This window comes from Notolabrus celidotus, chromosome 22 (assembly GCF_009762535.1).
Source record: "Notolabrus celidotus isolate fNotCel1 chromosome 22, fNotCel1.pri, whole genome shotgun sequence".
In the NCBI taxonomy this organism is placed as follows: domain Eukaryota; kingdom Metazoa; phylum Chordata; class Actinopteri; order Labriformes; family Labridae; genus Notolabrus; species Notolabrus celidotus.
This window is the reverse complement of record NC_048293.1, coordinates 27,298,491-27,321,822: the sequence shown is the minus strand read 5'-3', so window position 1 is coordinate 27,321,822 and position 23,332 is coordinate 27,298,491. Positions and strand designations below refer to the sequence as shown.

Here is a 23,332-nt window from a genome sequence, read left to right as displayed (position 1 = left end):
CTCTCCCCCCTCACCCACTCCTCACTCTGATTGATGAGCGAGCAGTCCATCCCTCGTGCAGACTGTCCCATGCAGTCTGAGCGCAACATAACTTCAGAGACCTGCTGAGTTATAGCTTTGTTGCAACATAATGTCAGCACATGTGATGGTAGGGTTTGGGTGGAGGTGGGATTCAGCTAACCGTTGACTTTCTGCATGTTTGGCTAAATGAGAGACTTTTTAGTATAGAGAATTATGAAAAAGATAACAGGTTGCTTTAGAGAGAAATATCACTGTGCATTTAGGAATAATAATGGGGGACACTTTCAAATGTAATTACCTCAATGAGCTGAATGACTCAGGGAAGATGTGAGGGATTTTTTTACGACTACATGCTTATAAAAAGATTTTTATCAGTCATAAAGCTGCCCTGTTTTTACATTTTATTATACTTTGGGATATGCAAAAGCAACAGAATTTCAGTTGGACTACAAACTGATATTTTTTATAAATGTAGGCCCTTAATGCTGCTCAAATGTGGTGTCTAAAGGCTGATTTATACTTCTGCGTCAAATCAACAGCGTTACATTTTACAGGAAATACATGTGTAGTAGTGAGATTCAGAAACAGAGAAAATCGATGCGACTATTGCTAATGTTTTCTTCTTCTTTTGCTTTTTAATGCAGTTAGCATTCTTCTTCTTCTGTTATTCAATGCGGTTAGAAAACAGCTTCAAGACGCTCTGTAGCCACCGTCTGGCGGGAATACTGTATTACAACCAGGCACCGGTAAAAACGATTAAAAGTTGTACTTTTAAAATGAGAAAATATTCGAAGTAACGCTTTGATTTTTAATAATTGTCCAATATTTGAGAATATTTTCTATCCCTACTGTTTAGCAGAGTTTTGAGGCTGTGCACTGAGCTGCTGCAAACATCAATATTTCTAGTTTACCAGAACCTTCTTTCAGTGAAACAATATATAAAAAACAGTGACATGACTTGAACACTGAGAGGCTGTGTGTATGGAAGCATACTTTAAAGAAATGGTGAACTAATACAGCCTTTCCGCCATTCCTTTACATGGAAATGGAATTTTGGGTGAGCAAAAACCCAAACTTTTGAGACCAGGTTCCAGAGTGCAAACTTAAAACGCCACCCCTCATGCTCAGGTGCGAGATGTTCTTCAGTGATGTTTCATTACAAAGCTATAGCGCCAACTACTGGTCTGGCATGCACACTCAAAGGTTCATGGTCGCCCAAGAGAGAAGTCTTGTGCGCTTGTGAAAATCTGAGTTGCATGCATCTTGCAGGTAAAAGAAGGGTCCAACGTGGGCAGATATTTTTGGTGTTAAAAGGAAATTAAATCCTAATTTTTGTAGGGTTTTATCAGTTTGATTTGACTGTTAACTGCTGAGTTTGATACGGCATCCTGCATCACTTACAGAACTGTATTTTTTAGCTACTTTAGAGTCTTTTTCTGATTGTGTGCGAGCCGGTCTGAGTGGGTCTGTGCCTGCTTGAGGGCCATTGGGAGCGCTGTCATGTCACGCTACAGCTATGTGTGAGTGCATCTGCATGCTGAATACTAAAACAGATGAGTGAATACATTTCTTTTTCTTCTTTTCGGTCTGTCTTTCTTTCTGTTCCCAGTAGGTCGTCTGGTTTGAGAAGAGAAGGGTCCAGAAGCTGAGACGAGAGCAGAGGGCACAGAGGGAAGGCATCTGTACGCTTGCTGACAGGAAAAAAAAAAAGAAAGATGGAGCAGAAAAATTCTAAAGTTCCTGAGTTAAAAAAAAAAAAAAAAAAAAACAGAACCGAAAAACTAAGCGGCGCCAAAATATTTGCACTTTCTCCTCCCTATGTTTGACATTTTCTCTGTTTGTTTGTGTTGATTTTTCTCTCTTGAAGTGACCCAGAAGGTCAAGGTAAGAGCGAGATGATGTTTGTAAAAAGATGAAACACCACTGGAAGACTCCATGTCCCCTGCTTTTGTGATAATGTGTAACAGGAACAGACACTTAGGAATTAAATTAACATTTCCCCTGTAACATACGGCGGCACACGGGCCACTAAGAGGAGCTTGACCTGAGTCCTTTTCAGCACATATTCCTGAACAGACGTCAAAAGAGAAGACCACTAGCTATGACCAACTTTGTAATTTGAAGTAAACGGCGTGTTTTAGAATCAAACTGTGACCATTGAAGTCTAATTTATCAGCACAGGTTAGCTGTATGAACCCCCTTGCACTGTACAGAACTTTCTATATTCATTAACTGAAGGATCTGATCTTTGGGAACAAAGTCCAAAATGTAGAACGTCTGCTTATCAAGTAAAAGAAGACCACACAGTCGAGCCGAAGCAGGGACATCTTACTGAACATAGTTTACAGATTTCACAACATGCCTTGAGTGTTTGTTATTTTCTATTTTTATGAGGTTCATGTCAACAAATTAAATAATCACAGCTCAGAATAAAGGAAACAGAATGAAGAAGTGAGATAAAATGATGCATCCCGTCATGATTTGCAGTAATCACTGCCTCCGCCGTAACCTCTGGTTCACAGTCCACTTCTAATGTAGCTTAGTGATATATTTCTCCATGCAAGATAAAAGCCTTAAAACAAATGCTAAAAGGAACCTGAAATCCAAGCTAACCCCATGTCAGATAGATTTAGAGCAAGGATTGGAGCCAATGCATAAAACTGCAGTTCCCTGAGTGTCCACTAGAGGCTGGCTCTGGAAGTACCGGAAACCACATACACACCCATTCACAAGAGACGATCTTCACAGCAGAAATAAACATGCTTACAGCCTGATTCAACAAACAAGTGTAGTCTGGATCGCTCAATTCCATATCTCAATGTACGGTGTGATTTTTTTAATAACGCAGCAATGTCGAAGATATTATATTACGAAGATTACGAGTTTCCGATTATGAGAGGCACAGTTGGCTTGACTGACAGGTGGGAACACTGTAGCTGTTGGCTAGGAGGTCCAAAGCCCGCCTCTTTACGTCACAATCACTCGACAGACGCTAGGTTGAGTTCAGCATTTCCAATATGGCACAAAGCAGCAACCTCCGGTCATGAGACATGAAGCAAATGCGGAAAACTGCAGTTCCTTGAGTGTCCACTAGAGGCTGGCTCTGGAAGTACCGGAAACCACATACACACCCATTCACAAGAGACGATCTTTACAGCAGAAATAAACATGTTTACAGCCTGGTACAAAAGACAAGTGTAGTCTGGATAGCTCATTTCTCTATCGGCACACACAAACGGTCATTTTGAAGATATTAAGATTACGAAGAGTACAAGTTTTCCATTATGAGAGGCACAGCTGACTTGATTGACAGGTGGGAACACTGTAGCTGTTGGAGAGGAGGCTTAAAGCCCGCCTCTTTACGTCACACTAGCTCGACAGAAGTTGCATTCATTATTTCCAATATGGCAGCCGCCGCCGATCAGCTTCAAAACAGCGCTTCAGAAACAGACGGGTGACGTCGCAGATACTACGTCAGTTTATTATACAGTCTATGGTTGAAGGGTACTTTGAGATAAACCTTAATACAGGCATGACTAGGAGAGAAAACTGATGCCGCATGGTACCTTAAAGAGATCTTACCACTAGTTACACTTGAGGGCACTGCGAAGAGACTCAACTGTACGTGAACATGAAGAAAACAGAGTATCTAACACAGACCTAAACTTGTGTTTGGAAATACTAAGGGTACCTTAAAACAGACAGAAACAAATATTTAAAGAAAGAAAACAGTTCTTTAAACTTATTGACCCTAAAGTGGTGAATAAACAGAGGCTACTTTGTGCTAAAAGGGGTCAGACAAAGGGTGGATATTTGGTGACAGGGGATAAATATTTGTTGGATATTTTGGGGTTTTTTTTGTAAAATGTTTGAATATCGTATGAAGAGCTTATAAGGATATGTTTTTGGTTTACACATATCTTTGATAAGGCTGGTTTAAATCCTCTAATACACTATCAAACTTGAAAAAGGCTTCAGAGTCGGGTGATCGTGGGCTTTATGATCAGGCTCTCCTGGCTCCCTTGACCAGTCTCTGACAAAGACCCCCTGGTGGGGATTTTATTTTTCCAAAACAGCTTGAAGAGTTTTGAGTGAGAGAAGCAGGACAAGAGGTGATGCAGATGACTAAACCTGAGCAGTAAACAGAGATGTTTACATGGCTCAGTATCCCGTTAACATCAGCTCATTTCAGCTGTCATATTCACGTTTATCCGAAGGTATTGTAAACACGATGTGGCGTTTACAAATGCTAGTTCCTAAAATAAATATTTGAGTCTCCCCGGTAATATCAGAGCACATTTTCTGCATGTAAACACATTCATCGCCTGTAATCCAACAGTTGATGTCAGTATTGCTCCGTTAAACTCTCGCCACCACACGCACTTGGAGCGTCGCCACCTTATGTAAGACGACGCAGCGAGTCTTATAAAATGAACCCAGAGGGCGTCCCGATGAATGGCCGAGCGGGGAGGAGAAAACACCAGAAAAAGATGTTTTGGAATGTAAAAAAAATAAAATTTCTTGCTCGCATTTGGAAACGATTGTTTCAAATTTGGAGAATGACGAGTTTGCTATTGTGGTCTGAGTGCTTGTGTAATTGTCCTGAGTTATGTATTCCCCAGAGCCGCTGCAGTGGCTCACAAAAAAGGCTCCCATTGTAAATATGTACAATAACCTTTATTTGATTGTTTGTTTTACTAAAATTCATTGTGAGGCATTTGGCTGTTCACTTACTTCACTGACTGTTCTGGATTATTGTACAAAATATATACTTTCCACTGTGTTCACATCATGTCATACATTAGGATGTTACAGTAGCTAATTCACAGACTTTAAAAATGTTAGACCAGACTGGAAATTATCAACTCTGAGCACTGTTTATTTTATCTGTGGTGGAGTTATTCGACTGTTTCAGCTTGTGTTTTACGATCCCTGCCATCATCACTGCACACGGTCAAGTATGTATACAGTTTCTGGTGCTTAATCCGCTACAATCACAAGTCCAGTCATGTCTAATTTGAGCTGGACGCCTGTGCCAAGAAGGAGAAAAGAAACGTCTCTTTCTGTGCAGTCCCTCTCCTGAGTGCCTGCTTTAGTCCGGGGTCTGAACACTGGGCTTGTGTGTCTGCTGAAGTGCTTCCAGACGCCGCAGAGCTGCAGATCACATGAGAGATCTGAAACAACCTTAACAGGCTAGTAATCACTGCTAATCACGATGGGGGGACGTATAGTGAGGGAGGCCTTCGGATGACTGTCAGTCTGGTGGGGGGGGAGAAGCACGGATTGTCTCGCTGCTCCGCGCAGGCGTGTCGAGACAGTCTCACAATGTTTAGACAATATTTCGTATTCATAGCTGCAGAAATCAGATCTCCTGGAAAACAAAACACTGAGACACGCTGCCTTTGGGTAACATTGCTCAATGTAAATGATGAGGCTTGAGGTGCAGCTGTTTGGCCAAGCACTGAAAATGCTTTTCTGCTTTCATAGAGGCCATGTTTCCCTGAGCTGTTTAACCCCCTCTGTCACATTAGACACTAAAAACGTCTGAAAAGAACACAAGGCTGTCTTAAAACCCGACACTGATAAAATGCTGCAGCCTGTGAATGCATCTTGGCACACGGCAGTAGCTGACACCTGGCTTCTATCACTTCTCTGGGTAAAGAGCTGTGACATAAATTTAAAGTGTGCATAATGAGAAAAAGGTCTGTCGAACGACTGAGACACAAACATGCACGTTCTCCGTTTTTAACACCTGACTGTTCCACTGAGCGAGGTGTGAAGCCCTGAAAATCCATGAAGCAGCATTTCTAACAGAACTCACTTTTCATTTTTGCAAAGCCGTGCACGTATCTGCAGGTATCCAACCTTTGTGAATCTGACTCATGAAAGCAAACCTGCATATTCTAAAGGGGAGTTCTCCTCATAGTTTGCACTCGTACATGTGATGATATGACGCCGTAAACCACAGCTAAAGATCCTGATGCTGTTTCTAAACTTTGCTCAGTTTAGGAGAGGAGTTTAAAAGTGACACCGGAGCTCAATACTGACCCCTACTGGTACAGACGGCTCAATGCAGCCTGCAAGCATTCAACCCTGAGTGTCAAGTGTGCACAAAGAGTTTATACAAACTTTACAGGAACAAGGATGATTATCATGAACTGTTAATAAACACTTTTACAGAACTATCTCTTTCACTGTCCTTATTTTTATTTAACTAAGGACTCAAATGGCTGAACTAACATGTATAAAAACTGATGAGAAACTGAAACAGACCCTTATTTCATCCTTGGAAATGCTTAAAGGTTGACTCTATGGTTGCTATTTTAATTGCTTGGTGCAAAACAGAAAATAAATTCAAAGTAGGACAGTCAAGGGATTAATCTTATACAACTAATCGCTGAAAGTAGCAGTTAATCACGATTAACTGCATTCATAATCCTGTTAAAATGTCAATATTTTGCAATTCTAAACAGTTTTTAATTCCTTATTTCTATGCAAAGCAACTTTCTTGATGAGGAATCGAATGAACGTGATGAAATGTACTTTAACATATTCAGTTTTAGATTTTATTATTTGCGTAAACCAGTGTGGTCTGAAACCATGACTTTAAGGCCTCAGAGTGTTTCATCCAAAGGTCTGTGGCGATCCTATCACCCCAAAATAGAGCTCTGCTGGCTTTCATGATGAGAGCTAGGCATTAGCCTAGCTCATAGGTGTTAGCTCAAACTTGAAGTACTTAAGCAATATTTTATTTCAAATTGAAGCGAACTGTGCTGTTTGAAAATGCAGTAGTGGTGATTTTTACATCACGGCAGAAGCAGGAAGCAGGAAGACACTGCAGCTCAACTACGGTGTGCCAAAAGGGACAAAATTACCCAATAATAACACTAGAGGTTTCTGCCTGTTCTGCCTCTGCTCATGGTGGATTAAGATGAGATCAGACTGAGTCCTGTCTGTAAGATGGGACTGGATCTGATCTGGTCTTGATGTTGGGTCTTTGTTAACAATAGAACATAGAGTACAGTCTAGACCTGCTCTATTGGAAAGAGTCTAAGGACAACGTTTGTTGTGATTTGGCGCTTTATACATAAAGATTGATTGATTGATTGAGATTGATACTCACGGACCTTAACTGCATCCTGATCAACACATGAGAACAGACAGACCTTATTCAAAGATTTAAAAAAGGCCTAACTTTGAAGAGGTTTTGTTTCTGAATCAGAAATATGTCTGATATTACCAAAGCTTGGATTTAAAATAGAAAATATTTAGATTTAAGGCTTGAATGTTGCCGTTGTGTCCCTGGTTTTGTTGTTCTTATTAGCTCCTAGCTGCTTAGACATTTAGTTTGTCTTTAAGCATCATCGACACAAGATTTGGCTTCAATTTGCTTCAAAAAACATCTTGATTTGCAACAATACAAATTTTTTTTTTCCAATAAAACATCTTCTAATGAGAGTAAGTGCTTTAGCTTCCACTTCATGTTTAACACTGTAACTCTTCTTTGCAGGACAATCATTTTTTCAACATAATACTGACCCTTTTTTTGCGCTCATTTTTTAAAATATCACAAAGAAAGATCCAGGGCATGATTTACAAATAAAACAAAACAAAGTGTGATATATTTCAAAGAGTCATATCTAAATGAGATGTTCCAAATAATAAACGTTGATCACCTGATGTAATGACACGACTCGCTCCACAGATGCTCTGCGTGCGTCTCTGTGATTTGTGAGATACGTTGATTTACTGATGAGACTTCAAAGGTGCGGATGTTTTGTCAGTGCGTGATGGGAGGTGGAGGTTGCCGGTGATGGGGGGTGGCGGCTCTGGAGGTGGAGGGGGGTATCACAGATGAAACTGGAGCCAAGAGGCAGCTGCAGTACATCTGTCTTGTACTGACACATGTGGCATTTGACTTCCAGTGTGAAGTTCAAAAGAGTTTTATAATGACGCAGCTGCTTGGAGATGTGTGTGTGTGTACATGTGTGTGTGTTTTCTGCTTTGTTGAAGGTTGGGGTGGAGGGTGGGCGGGTTGCCAAAGGGGTTTCATAGGTGAGGGTTGGAATTTGGGGTTTTGAAAGTGACGTGTGGGCAGTACAGGTGCTGCATGAAGTTTTCCAACATGCTGCTCCCTCTTAAAATCGATCTGATAACTTCTTCTTCCACGCCCAGATTAAGAAGATTCATCCTCTAAAATAATCCACATGTTCTGTTTGTGTACTCTCTCTCCTTTGTGAGCATTGAAACACTTAGAAACACATCAGAAACACCATTACAGGTAATTGGAGAGGGCCATTAGCTGGTGGAGCAGCTCAACATTAACGGTGTGGGGGGATGACGGTGCACACTGTTCACCATTTGTGCCTGCAGCAGCACCTGCCCAGCAGCCTGAGCTCAGGGTCACAGAGGTCCCTACCAGGAGGCCAGGGCTCAGGGGTCAGAGGTCACGTCCCAGACAGGCGTATCCACACGCTTATTGAGCACTCAGCTGCAGGAACAGATTTTGCAGGTGGAGGACGTATTTTACCGCCTGATGCTAACTACACTCCGCTCTCTTTAGGGAACCAAAACTTGCACCAGTGTGTCGGCTGGATTAAAGCTTTGTGTTATAGATCTGTGAATTTTAATTTCCAGTGTGCTTTAAGTGTATTCAGATCATTTATGTATTTAAAAAGAGCCCACACTGTGATAAATGCAATGCAACAGAATCAACTTTAACACACAGTTATGCCGTGTGTCCCAGCTTGCAGAATTTCTGGATGGGAATTTTTAAATTTCTTTCAGAAGTTCTTGGTGTTGAGATTAAACCTGATACCATATTGATCATCTTTGGGGTGTCGGAGGGGCTCAGGAATCTCCAAGTCGCGTTTAAAATAATCTCACATCTACACTACCACTCAAAAGTTTGGACACACCTTCTCATTCAATGTTTTTTATTTAATTTAACTATTTTCAACATGTAGATTAAAACTGAAGACATCAAAACTATGACATAATCTGGTTTGGCCATAATCTGGATTACAACAGTAGTCAAATAGGGCTCTCCATTGTGTACTAATCCTACCTCTGAACAACACAACTGATGGTCTCAGACACATTAAGAAGGCAAGTCATTCTACAAATGAACTCTTGACAAGGCTCATGTTAATTAGAAACCAGTCCAGGAGACCACTTCATGAAGCAGACTGAGAGAATACCAAGAGTGTGCAAAGCTGTCATGAAGGAAAAAGGGGGCTACTTTACAGAATCTAAAATATGAAACATATTCTGCTTTGTTTAATAATAAAATAATTCCATATATGTTCTTTCATAGTTTGATGTCTTCAGTATTAATCTACAGTGTTTACAATAATTAAAATAATACAAACCCTTGAATGAGAAGGTGTTTCCAAACTTTTGACTGGTGGTATACGTTGTAATAAACTTTGAAATGCACTCTTAAAGTTCCTCAGATTTCCTTCTCTTTTATTGGAGCTCTTTAATTCCTGTCTTGAATAAAACCCCGGTACGATCGCCGGATCAGGTTTTAAGAACGATCTGTTTCTCATCACCTCCAGACCTCATGAGAGCCAATTAATATTTATTTGTGAATATATGAGAAAGCTTTAATGATTGGGATTATTTTGGAGCACACAAATGATGTGGTTTGAGTCGAAGCTTCAGTTCATCTCTTAACTTTTATACATTTGGCTCGAACGACTCGACAGTGAAAAGCAGTTAATGCACATTTACATTTGTTTCTGCGTGCGTCAGACATCCTGGTTTCATCATGTCGATTATAACCTGTATTTTAAAAGTGGGAAGGTGCACACAAACATGCAAACAACAAGCACACACTCTTACCTGTGTTTCAATCGTTCACTCAGACTGGATTAGATTACATTACAGTGATCCATGTGAGGAAATGACGACATGCAGATAATGACGAGGAGATTAATCAGCAGAGCTTAAACCGGGAAACTGTAAAACTGAGATAATGAGTTTTGTGTGTGTCAGAAAGATTTGGGGAAAAGGAGTGAGACATTGTCAGGTCCATTAAATATACACCAAGTTTATGGTAATTCTTGGCTTTAGGGTTTTCTAATCATTTGTTGTTTTGAGAAAAGGATTGAAGCATTCGTTGGGTTTCAAGTTCCTGGAAAGTCATTTGGAGATGTTTCCAGACACTCTTGATTTTATGTTTCAGTGAAGATCATCACAGCCCCAACACGCCGCTGAAGCACGTGATGACAAAATGCCAACTCAGTGCTTCAAAATGGAAACAAGCTACCCTCAGCGCTGACCTGGGGACAGATCTGTTCTGCTGAATGTTGGTTTTGGGACTTTGGTGCAGGTAGTGAACTGATCCCAGGTCAGTTAGAGCCTCACGGTGTGGATCAGCTGGTCCCTGAGAGGCAGAGGAGGCCTGAGGCTGCCATTCTGTCAGCTCTGCCCCAAATTCACCAGCTGAGTGTGACTTTATCACCGGGCTCTCTGCTCCAGTGTGTGTGTGTAAGTGTGTGAGTGTGTGTCCTGCAGTGGTGTGCTCACTCACAGGAAAGTCGTTTCTCAAAATCAGTGATGAGATGAAGACGGAATCAGTGAACAAGAATCAGGAGCAGTGGTGAGCTCTGTTTGAATTAATATACACTGAATGTGGATTCTGTTATTGAATGTTTTCTACGGTGAGCAGCTGTCTTTGTGAGTTAATATCAGAGTTTATCCCGGCTGTTTCTGTGTCAAAGTTTCTTTGTCTTTTTTTGTTTCAGGACAAGTTTCAAACTTCAGTTTAAAGAAAATCATCTTATCTAAATCTTGAAAATGTAAGTTAAGTGTACATATGAGAGTTTGTGTCAGAGAGCTGCAGGAACACTTTAACGAGCTGTTCTTCACTTCACTGTGATCCCTCTAACTTCTTTCCTTTTTTTAGATTCATATTTTGGAGGAAACAAGTGAGCCGGCTTTATTTCACGGTGCAGGTGAGAACACAACATTTCTTGAATTTTATCAAATGTACTGTGTTGTTTTTAAGTTGCTTTTAAAATTGGCTTACTTTAATGTTTAAATGTTTTTAGCGTCTTGTTTTTAAACTCTGCTTTGAGTCTGGTGTTTCTTATGATGTGTTTCTTAGCACTTTGAGACTTTCTCCAAATGTAAAGTGTGCTATAAATAAAATGTATTACATATATATATATTTTTTTTAACTGTTATTTTAATACTGTTTTATTATTTCTTTATTATTGTTTTAATAATTATTAAATTATATATTTTTATCATTATTGTTGTATTTTTTTATATTATATTATTTTGTATTACATTACGTTGTATTATATTGTTTTATATTATATTGTTTTATTGTTATTATTGTTATTATTTGTATATCATTTCAATGCTTTATTTTATTCCTATGGCTGCACAACATTTCAAGACATCCTGTTATGAAATAGTAGATTGAATATTTTGGACTTCCTTGTTTTAATTTAGGAAGAAGTGCACGTTGTAAATGTTGAACTGTATCTGCAGCTTTTTACACTTCTTATTTAATGTTTCATGTTTTCTTTTTATCCATCACATGATTGAACACTTTCCAAAGATAAAAGATGGACTCAACGTTAAACGCTCCTCTTTAGAAACAGTAAGATGGTCTCTTATGATGATGTCATGAGTCTCTTTGCTTTACAGGTCGACTGTTCTCACACGTGGATGAAGGAAACCTTATCGCCCCCGCCTCGACATTAATCTGCCGTGGTTCAGATATTTAACATCAGAGGGAGTCAGAGGAAGATAGATGCACCAACATCTCCACGGAGTGATTCGCAGATTCACCCGAAAAAATGGCGTCAAAAGAGGTTTGTTTGTTTCAGTCATTCTTACAAATGAACAGTCTGACTTTAAGGGAACTAACACTCAGGTGTGGTAATTAGAACTCTGCAATGCCAGAGTGTTAAAGTCCAGCCGCTCCTGCCGTCCTCGACCTTTACAAACCGTCACAGGGTTTATAATGTTTGGAGGTCGAAGAGGTCAGAGGATGACCCCGGATTACACCAAGGATGCATATTCTCTTGAGAAAGCGTGCTACATAAGAGATCCTTCAACCCTAAAATCTTTTGATGGTTTAAGAGAAGCTGTAAGGTAAGAGTCACACACCTTGATGTTGTTTCAGAGCCCTCTGACAGCCACACTCCTGACCTCCATCCTGGCTGCGGTGCTCGGCTCCCTGCAGATCGGATACCACACCGGCAACGTCAACGCTCCTGCCAAGGTGAGCCAGATCGACCGAGGAGCTGAGGGGGAGAAAGAGAGTGATTCCACTGATTGCAATCGTTTAAATTCAGAATTATTGATGTCTTCTCCAGTGATTTAAACACAGTGATGTTTGCACAAGGTATTTTCTCACTGCATCAGTTGCAATGTTATAATCTGCACCTTTTCCCCCATAACTAGACTCACTATGAGGCTCAAAACTCACATCCCAGACAGCTCTTATCACGGCTCATCCAAGACTACTTGCATCAACAAAGAATGCACATAAAAAAAGCACATAAAAACTTGCAGAATGAACCCTCAAGTGTCCGAGAGGTCTCATAGAGAAAAGGTCTTTATGTTAAAACAGCTGACACTCAGTACAAGTCTAATATCAGCCTGAAACATCACGCAGACGGGGGATCCTGAAACTTGTTGAATCGTCAAACAAACATCTCACACTCTCGATAAAACACTGAATAAACTTTACAATCCCCTGAAAGTCTCCGGCTCAGCTCCAGGCCTGGCCGGGTTTGGATTTTTCACAGGTTCAAGTGAGACGGATCGTCTAGAGTCGAGTCAGACTACAAGAAATCTATGTTCCTGTTCTCTGCTTTTCTTCATCTGTGAAATGTTTGGTGCAGAGCTGACAGTAAAAACTGTATCCTCAGATCATTGAAGAGTTCTTCAATCACACCTGGAGAGCCAGACACAACGAGTCGATGCCAGATCACAGCCTGACTCTTCTGTGGTCGCTCTCCGTCAGCATTAAAGACTTTGGGGCCTTGCTGGGCTCGCTGGGAGTCAAATATCTGGCCGACACTCATGGAAGGTAAAACAAAAGTTAGTCTTCTTTAAAATCCATCATGATCTTGATTTCCCCTTTTGATTGATTTCTCATATCGTCCCCTCCAGACGTAACTCCATCCTCATCGTGAACTGTCTCTCCATTGTGGGAGCGAGTCTCATGGCTGCATCCAAAGTCAGCAAGTCCTTTGAGGTCCTCATTATGGGGCGCTTGGTGTTTGGTCTCTTCTGCGGCCTCGTGATGAGTCTCAATCCGCTCTACATCCAGGAGGTGTCGCCCACAAACCTGAGAGGGGCTTTCGCAACGCTCAACCAGGTGTCCTTCGCCTCGGGCATCCTGTTAGGAATGGTGAGGCGGTTACAGTTCCTGGTTCAGATTCCTGCTCTGACAGAGTCCTGGTGACTAACGCGGTTTCTGTTCTCGTCTGCTGCAGGTGGCCGGTCTGGAGACCGTGTTGGGGACAGAGCATAACTGGGCCTTGATGCTGTCTCTGTCTCTCATCCCGGCCTTTGCACAGTACCTGGTCTTGCCTCTCTGTCCTGAGAGCCCTCGCTACCTGCTCATCAACCGGGGAGAGGAGGGCAAAGCAGAGGCTGGTGGGTCACACTTCATTTGTACGCAAAGCTTTAAAACTCAAATCCACAAACGAACAGCTGACATGATGGTACGTCCAATTCCTGCTCATCGTACCTAAAGTCTCTAAAAGTAGTATGGGAGGTAGAGCCTTCAGTTATCAGGCCCCTCTCCTTTGGAATCATCTACCAGTCAGGGTCCGGGAGGCAGACACCCTCTATACTTTTAAGAGAAGGCTTCAAACTTTCCTTTTTGATAAAGCTTATAGTTAGAGCTGGATCAGGCTTGGACCAGCTCTTAGTTATGCTGCTATAGGCTTAGACTGACACACTGGGATCCTGTCTCTCTGCCTGTCATCTCCTTTAACTCTTCCTGTCCCATTAAAGTTACTAACCATAGACCTTTCTGGAGTCCCTGAGCTCCCTTGTCTCGTAGGTTCCTCTGGATCTCTGCTGCTGTGGACGTGCCAGACTCCAGCTGCTACAACTACTACTATCCATCTCACCTCTATCCTCTCTCTCTCTGTCTTCATCTCCCTCTATCCCTCTCTCCAACACGGTCTCAGCAGATGTGTGTCTAACATGAGTCTGGTCCTGCTGGTGGTTTCTGCCAGATCATTCTAAGACGTTGTCTTATCTTTCAGCTCTGCAGAGACTTCGAGGAAGCGCAGACAGGATGTTCACCGAGCTGGAGGAGATGAAGGAAGAAGCCGCCCACACTCAGACCAGGGTCACCATCCAGGAGTTCTTCAAGAAGAACAGATACAAGCAACCAATCATCATCGTCCTCATCATCAACTTGGGCAGCCAGCTCTCTGGATTCAACGCGGTCTGTATCATGAGTTTTATGGAGACCTCAAAGTGTGGCTGGCTTTCTAACTAATGATGAATATTTCACTTTCTGCAGTCTGGTATTTATCTAATAAATTATTCAGACGCAGCGCTGCTCTCTGGTGTCTGCTCAGAATCTGGGGCAGTGTGTCAGGACATTACCCCTGTTCCTAAAACCACAGACAGCTGTTCCAGTTAAAGAAACCTCCGCTCTGCTCCTCTCTTCCAGATTATTAATTATTCCACCAGAATGTTCCAGGCCAAGTTTGACGAGGCCAAATACCTGACTCTGGGCGTGGGCGCTGTCAATGTGACCTTCACTCTGGTGGCAGTGAGTACACAACAGTTAGGTTGAGTTCAACATTTCCAATATGTCTGACTTTGTCTTACTTTGTCTTCAGAGATAGATTAAAAAAAAATCTAGAGTCACCTCTGTTTGTTTTTATTCCCAGTTCTTCCTGATGGAGAGGGCGGGGCGAAGGAGATTACTCTTGACTGGTTTCATTTCCATAGCAGTGTGTACCTTACTCATGACCATCGTGGAATCTGTCCAGGTAAGACCCCTTAAAGTGGATCTTATTAAAGCGATGTAGAGGATGGTTATTTAGATCACGTCCACGTAGTTTGAACAAAACAGGTCACGTGTTTGATTTAAATTTAACCGACTTCCTGTAAACACTTGATCCCACAATGAGTGATTCACATCCATCCCTCTTCAGCACCTGGTCCCGGAGCTGCGGAGCCTTCAGGTCCTGCTGGTTTTCTGCCTGATCTCGGCCTACGAGCTGGGTCCTGGCCCCATCTCCTGGTTCATCGCCGCCGAGCTGTTCGACCAGCCTGGCAGACCCATCGCCATGGCCTTCACCAGCATGCTGAACTGGGGCGGGAAGTTTGTCCTGGCGCTGGTCTTCCCTCCGTTACTGGTGGGTTCAAGCTGCTGGCCTTCGTGTGATGACGCTGAGGGAAACTTTGTTGTTTGCTTTTGCAGGTTCTCTGGCACCTTTGAGACGCAGCTGTTAAACTCGGGCTGTAAATCTGTTCAGCGGGTGATACACAGAAGTGCACTGTGCACTGAAACACTGTGATAAATCATGTTAATGTTAAACAGGTATAAATCTAAATCTGGATCCTTTCAAATAAGGTTGAAATAATGGTGATTAATTCAACAGTTAGCAAGGGAAACATCAGGTAAGTGCTGCTGCAGAGCTGGATCCTGAATCCACAACGAGGAACCAAATCAAAGAGTGACTGTAGAGTCTTTGACTTCTTCTGTATGCTGTTAATAATTCCAAGGGACATTTCTTCTGACTCAAACGGGTGTTTCTTTCTCGTCCACACACAGAAAGTCTGCGGTGCGTACGTCTACCTCCTCTTCATGACCGTGGCTCTGATCGCCTTCACCTTCACATGGATCCGCCTCCCGGAGACTAAAGGCCGCACGTTTGATGAAATCGCCGAGGAGTTCAGGGGAACGGAGGGGATTCCTTTAAACAATAAGCCGGGATTCAACACTTTCACCTGACCGACCTTTGCTGCACGTGGTCACTGACAAACTTTTAAAGGGTTAGCTCGCCCAATTTACATTCATGTGTTACCATATAGATGTGCTGGAGAGATAAATTCATGGGATTAAATCTTTGTTTTAAATCGATCCTCTTACTGTTTTTGTTTCATTCTAGGTTTTCATCTTCAGAGTTTTATCACTCAGAGAGAATATTTGTTTTCCTATTCAAATAAGTCATCTGTTAAGCTTGAGATGGGTGTCGTTATGATTATTTAAAGATGTTAATTCTCAGTTGTTTTTGATTCTCTTCATACAAATGTTGACATCAAAGTTACTCGGGGAAAGCCACAAATATCTCAATCGATACTTTTTGTTTAGGAGTCAGAAAACAAGAAGTTTTCTTAATGAAAGTATAAATTCTGTAGAATAATTAGTGTGAACTGTCCCTTTAACTGTCTGATATGTAAACCAAAGGATAAACTGCTGTTTCATGTAAAGCAGGGGTGTTCAAACTTTTTTTAAAGAGGGCCACATGTGATGTTGTCAGAATACCTCAGGGCCAGTGGCTCCTACTGAGACTTTGGAATCCTAAAAGTTATCTATGAAATATTTAATAACAATTATTTTAAATGCTTTCTCAATAAAACAGTAACTAGGAAGTACCATGTAAACATAAACAAACGTTATCTTCTTCTGGGGGAAAATGATTTTCATTGGGGCAAAGTGGGAAAAAATATTGTCTCATTATTTTCCTATGGCAGGATCACGATCTGGATTTCATCACACTTCTTTTTCCTGTTGTTTTTAAGACTGTTCTGACCAGCAGACAACATATTAAGAACTAAATTATAATTATTTTCCTGAGTTCTGAACATTTTTTATTCACCTAATTTTGCCTTTTCTGTACAAATTCATAATTTTGATCTTGTCTTGTGTCCTCTTTTGTGTCTTCTGTACTTTTAGTGTTCATCAAGAACATTTTCACATCATGATAAAAACATTCATTTGAAAACCTGTCAGCTTTAAGAGTTCTTGTGTTTCTTCTTTATTGCCGTCTTGAAGAATCCCCAGAGCTTTGGCTTTAGACAGGTAGTCCAAATGAATCTTTTTGAGACATTTCTGGATTGATTTTAGTTTTGTTTGTGCGCTTGAAAGAAACTACAAATTTACAGATGATTCAGAATGTGATTAAGTTATGTGCTATAAATAACACAATTTAAGATGGAAGCTTGGGGCCATAAATAAATGGACCTTGGGCCGCAGTTGGCCCCCGGGCCGTACTTTGGACATGCCTGATGTAAAGGGAACGAGTTGACCGTCTGAAAGAAGTCAGTTATTGTTTTATTATTTCATTTATTAAATTGTGTTTAAAGTTTGTGAACTCAAAGTGTGAACTGAGAGGTTTTTATCCTTACTGCATGATTTCAGGCATTTTGCCACCAAAGTATTATCATTTATAAAGAGGTGATGTGAAGAGGAAGTGACGGATGCAACACTGAGGGCTCAAAGCAATCCTCAACGAGACTCAAGGTGAGACCTGAAATGAAGACTTTTGTTTTGTTGCGTTTGTTTAGTCCAGTTAGGTTAGGAGTGTGTGTCAAGGCGACTCGATGTAACTGTAACTTGCTGTGTGTCAGACGCATGAATTAAGATGTTCTTTAAAAAAAATATTATATTAAATACGGGGGGTTTCATTTCAGAGTATTTATTGACTTGCAGCTGAAGTCGAATCAGTAAACCCGCCCCCTGAATTTTGGATCTGTGCCGCACAAAACCAGCGAGTATCTAGTTCAATGTTTGTCCTTGAAATCTCAGGTATGTCTGAACTGTTCACATTTTTCAAGACATCTGTGAAAACCAACCACAGCGGTTTAAATAAATATTGAATCAAGCCTGATCTTCTATCAGAGCCACAGAGGAGAGACACATGGAGATCAGAGGTCAGGTTTGGGTTTAAATTACTGGACTGGTTTCAGCTTTTTGATAACTCACAGCTCACAGTTTGAGTCTAAGCTGCTGAACAATGTTTTTTCATTTCTTTATTGTTTGATATCTTAAGTTTGAACTCAACCTTTTTTAATTAACAGTGAGGAAGAACAGACAAACAGTCAAATCTACAGAGGTCATGACACTGAAAATTGACTGACTAGACTGCAACTGAAACTTCTGATGTCAAAAGCGTGCAAACAGCGCCATCTAGTGGACCAAACCAGAGAGGAGAGGATGTTAAACTACAGCACTGTTCAAAACAACAAGTCATGTTGACCTTGGAACAATCTAGAGTTGTCACGATATCAGAATCCTGACATTAGATATGATACTAGAAAAAAATCAAAGGATATCGATACCTGTTTGATACCACAGCAACAAAAAATGAACTCTTTGAATTTAAAAGTCATTATAAGTCAATAACAATGGTGTGCTACAGTTTATGGGATGATATAAATGATGGAAAGGTGAGTTATATATTGTGTAAACCACCAGTCTGTGAAAGGACAGAACACCTTTAAGGGTCAAAGGTCACACAGCTGATGCAACTGCAGTTATTTTTCACACCAGTAGGGGGAGACAAACCTCAACAAAACAAGAAGACGGCCCTCCCTCTTAGTTAAAGCTGTGGCCTTTCTCTGGAAGTTCCTGTGTTCATTCTACTTTAACTCTGCACACGACATGCAGCACCGAGCAGACAGGACTGACATCTGAACTCAAACATGATCCACATCTTCATATTCTGTCTTCTTCATGTGCCGGGAAACAGAGGTGAGAAGCACAAACGCATCAACAAACCGCACATCTGATGATTCCTGGGATTAAATCATGTCCTCCCTTTCCACAGGTGACTCCAACACCAAGACTGTAACCCAAAAACCAAACTCCATCATAAAGAGGACCGGGGAATCCATCACCAGAGAGATCAAATGCTCACACAGCATCACAGATTACGATGTCATTCTCTGGTACAAACAGGACGAGCGCGGCGCTCTGAAGCTTCTGGGATATCTGAATAATCACATACCAAACGTGGAGAAGGACGTGGACGTAAAGATCAGCTTTGATGGGAACGGACGTGATGAATCCAAGCTCACAGTTTCTAATCTTACATTAAGTGACAGTGGTGTGTATTTCTGTGCTGCCAGTCAGCACGGTGCTGCAGATCCCCCTCAAGTCAGCACAAAAACTCTCCCCTATCTGCAGACAGGCTCCTGAACACCTGCAGCAGAGCCCACAAACAGAGCCTTTAGAGATTGTATCAGCTGTTTGACTCTGTTCTGACCTCATCTGACACTAAACTCCTCCTCACTGTGGATGAATGAAGACGATGAAACACTCTCTAGACTCTAATTCAGTGGGACAGAGAGTGAGATTAGAAACTGTCCTTTATTTATAAAGTGCCAAACCACAACAAACGTTCTCCTCAGACTCTTTCCAAACAGAGCAGGTCTAGACCGTACTCTATGTTCTATTATTAACAAAGACCCAACATCAAGACCGGATCAGATCCAGTCCCATCTTACAAACAGGACTCAGTCTGATCTCATCTTAATCCACCATGAGCAGAGCACTTTGCAGCATTTAGCAAGTTACAGTGGCAAGGACAAACTTCCTTTAACAGGCAGAAACCTCCAGCAGGACCAGACTCATGTTAGACACACATCTGCTGAGACCTTGTTGGAGAGAGGGATAGAGGGAGATGAAGAGAGAGAGAGAGATGATAGTGGGGAGACTATATAGCAGTAGTCGTTGGCACGTCCTGAGCAGCAGGAACCTACGAGACAATGGAGCTCAGGGACTCCAGAAAGGTCTATGGTAAGTAACTTTGATTGGACAGGAAGGGAGAGGAGAGAGAGGGGAAGACAGGATCCCTGTGTGTCAGTCTCAGCCTATAGCAGCATAACTAAGAGCTGGTCCAAGCCTGATCCAGCTCTAACTATAAGTGTTATCACATGTAGTTTCAATAATGACAGTGTTGAACTGTAGGAGGAGCTACAGACCCAGTTCTAGTCAAGTCTACATCAGACAGTTCAACCTTCAGCTCTTCATATAAGCTGCGATCGACTTCTCTCCTTCAGAGGAGCATGGATGCGTTCATGAAACTAAACCTCTTTATACTTTTAGTCTTTATGCTTTGGACCTCAGGTAACTTTCTAAAACTCTACTTTAATAATCACAAGTTTCAGGTTGTTGCTCCTTAATGACTGAGTATTATTTTCTAAACTACAGGTCTTTCTAACGGGAGTGATGTCTACCAGCCCGACATACCCTGGAAAAATGAGGGTGAAAATGCAATAATGCACTGCAACCACTCAAAGGGTACTCTCTACTTCCAGATGTACTGGTACAGACAGCTGCCAGGACAGAACATGAAACAAATACTGTTAAGTTCTGGTTCTGAGCCCGTCTATGAACCGGACTTCAGCAAGGATAAATTCCCAGCGACGAAGCCTGATGCTAGCCAAGGAACGCTGACTGTGAAGGATCTGCAGCCTGGAGATAAAGGAGTGTATTTCTGTGCAGTCAGTGAGCACAGTGATGCAGACAGAGGGGAGAGCTGAACAAAAACCTCTGAGTGCTCCGATAACACTGCTGGAAGGCAGCCATGAGCATCATGTGAAGCACAGGGACCACAAATACACCCAGCTACAGTTTAACCCACCTTCCTTTAGTACTTCACCACAATGATATATCAGAAGAACACTTCAACGTCTAAAAGAATTATCTGTGTTGGAGAGAGGGATAGAGGGAGATGAAGAAAGAGAGATGATAGAGGTGAGATGGATAGTAGAAGTTGTAGCAGCTGGAGTCTGGCACGTCTACAGCAGCAGAAATCCAGAGGAACCTACGGGACAAGGGAGCTCAGGGACTCCAGAAAGGTCTATGGTTAGTAACTTTAATGGGACAGGAAGAGTTAAAGGAAGAGACGGAGCGAGAGAGGGGATCTCAGTGTGTCAGTCTAAGCCCATAGCAGCATAACTAAGAGGTGGTCCAAGCCTGAGCCAGCTCTAACTATAAGTGTTATCACATGTAGTTTCACTAATGTCAGTGTTGAACTGTAGGAGGAGCTACAGACCCAGTTCTAGTCAAGTCTACATCAGACAGTTCAACCTTCAGCTCTTCATATAAACTGTGATCGACTTCTCTCCTTCAGAGGAGCATGGATGCGTTCATGAAACTAAACCTCTTTATATTATTAGTCTTTATGCTTTGGACCTCAGGTAACTTTCTAAAACTCTACTTTAATAATCACAAGTTTCAGGTTGTTGCTCCTTAATGACTGAGTATTATTTTCTAAACTACAGGTCTTACTAACGGGAGTGATGTCTACCAGCCCGACATACCCTGGAAAAATGAGGGTGAAAATGCAATAATGCACTGCAACCACACAAAAGATGGTACCTACTACCAGATGTACTGGTACAGACAGCTGCCGGGACAGAACATGAAACAAATACTGTTAAATTCTGGTTCTGAGCCCATCTATGAACCGGACTTCAGCAAGGATAAATTCCCAGCAACGAAGCCTGATACCAGCCAAGGAACGCTGACTGTGAATAATCTGCAGCCTGGAGATAAAGGAGTGTATTTCTGTGCAGTCAGTAAGCACAGTGATGCAGACAGAGGGGAGAGCTGAACAAAAACCTCTGAGTGCTCCGATAACACTGCTGGAAGGCAGCCATGAGAATCCTGTGAAGCACGGGGACCACAAATACACCCAGCTACAGTTTAACCCACCTTCCTTTAGTACTTCACCACAATGATATTTCAGAAGAACATTTCAATGTCTAAAAGAATTATCTGTGTTGGAGAGAGGGATAGAGGGAGATGAAGAAAGAGAGATGATAGAGGTGAGATGGATAGTAGTAGTTGTAGAAGCTGGAGTCTGGCACGTCCACAGCAGCAGAGATCCAGAGGACCCTACGGGACAAGGCAGCTCAGGGACTCCAGAAAGGTCTATGGTTAGTAACTTTAATGGGACAGGAAGAGTTAAAGGAAGAGACGGGGGGAGAGAGGGGGTCTCAGTGTGTCAGTTCCCCCTGTAGTCTAAGCCCATGGCAGCATAACTAAGAGCTGGTCCAAGCCTGATCCAGCTCTAACTATAAGTGTTATCACATGTAGTTTTACTAATGTCAGTGTTGAACTGTAGGAGGAGCTACAGACCCAGTTCTAGTCAAGTCTACATCAGACAGTTCAACCTTCAGCTCTTCATATAAGCTGTGATCGACTTCTCTCCTTCAGAGGAGCATGGATGCGTTCATGAAACTAAACCTCTTTATACTTTTAGTCTTTATGCTTTGGACCTCAGGTAACTTTCTAAAACTCTACTTTAATAATCACAAGTTTCAGGTTGTTGCTCCTTAATGACTGAGTATTATTTTCTAAACTACAGGTCTTTCTAACAGGAGTGATGTCTACCAGCCTGCCATACTCTGGAAAAATGAGGGTGAAAATGCAATAATGCACTGCAACCACTCAAAGGGTGGTACCTACTACCAGATGTACTGGTACAGACAGCTGCCGGGACAGAACATGAAACAAATACTGTTAAGTTCTGGTTCTGAGCCCATCTATGAACCGGACTTCAGCAAGGATAAATTCCCAGCGACGAAGCCTGATGCTAGCCAAGGAACGCTGACTGTGAATAATCTGCAGCCTGGAGATAAAGGAGTGTATTTCTGTGCAGTCAGTGAGCACAGTGATGCAGACAGAGGGGAGAGCTGAACAAAAACCTCTGAGTGCTCCGATAACACTGCTGGAAGGCAGCCATGAGCATCATGTGAAGCACAGGGACCACAAATACACCCAGCTACAGTTTAACCCACCTTCCTTTAGTACTTCACCACAATGATATATCAGAAGAACATTTCAACGTCTAAAATAATAACACACAATTTTTCCACTTAAAATTAAATTTTAAAAATAAATCTAAAATAAATTAAACAAAATTAAATTAATTAATTAAAAAAAAAATTAAAATATATTTTAATCTCATTAAATTAAACAAAAATAAATTAATACATTTAATTTAAATGAGATTAAAAAAAAACAAAAACAGGTGGAAGCACACGCTCCCTCCTTCCCATAACAGCTGGCTCAGGGAGATCCTCAGTCAAATTCAACTTGGGAAGATCCGATTCTCACTTGCAGGATCAAGGAATTCTTTTGACAAGACCTGGAAGCCCTTTACCGAATACTTAGACAAAACATCCAGATGAAGCTTAGTCATAACTCATCATAACAAATACTAAGATTCTATAGAAGAAGGACAAGAAGGCAGAGGAGGAGGAGGTGAAGGAAATAAGGAAAGAAGATGAAAGAAAGAAGGAAGGAAAGGAGGATGAAAAGGAGGAGAGGGAAAAGTTTAAAATAAAAAAA

General features: G+C 41.7%; 3 protein-coding genes and 1 gene segment (V, D, J or C); 3 read left to right on the top strand and 1 right to left on the bottom strand.

Annotated features, from left to right (window-relative positions):
- Positions 1-6,203, top strand: part of smoc1 (SPARC related modular calcium binding 1) — a 73,509-nt gene extending 67,306 nt beyond the window's left edge. For all 6 annotated transcript variants that reach the window (XM_034674635.1, XM_034674632.1, XM_034674631.1 and 3 more), the window contains one exon: positions 1,631-6,203. In XM_034674635.1, coding sequence (XP_034530526.1) covers positions 1,631-1,670 — 40 coding nt within the window. In that variant the 3' untranslated portion in view covers positions 1,671-6,203. The remainder of the gene's footprint in view (positions 1-1,630) is intronic.
- ccdc177 (coiled-coil domain containing 177) overlaps positions 1-23,332 on the bottom strand; it is a 130,336-nt gene that overhangs the window by 88,971 nt on the left and 18,033 nt on the right. For all 6 annotated transcript variants that reach the window (XM_034674623.1, XM_034674624.1, XM_034674622.1 and 3 more), the window contains exon 3: positions 12,151-12,287. The gene's annotated coding sequence lies outside the window, so the exon portion shown is untranslated. The remainder of the gene's footprint in view (positions 1-12,150; positions 12,288-23,332) is intronic.
- Positions 12,065-16,064, top strand: LOC117805991 (solute carrier family 2, facilitated glucose transporter member 1). The gene is made up of 9 exons (XM_034674640.1): positions 12,065-12,265; positions 12,918-13,078; positions 13,162-13,402; positions 13,488-13,650; positions 14,271-14,455; positions 14,687-14,788; positions 14,910-15,011; positions 15,177-15,380; positions 15,800-16,064. Exons 1-9 carry the CDS (start codon positions 12,155-12,157, stop codon positions 15,977-15,979), a joined length of 1,449 nt encoding a protein of 482 aa, XP_034530531.1. The 5' UTR covers positions 12,065-12,154; the 3' UTR covers positions 15,980-16,064.
- Positions 18,635-19,168, top strand: LOC117806541. The segment is given in 2 exon segments: positions 18,635-18,721; positions 18,798-19,168. Coding segments are annotated over 2 exon segments (420 nt in total).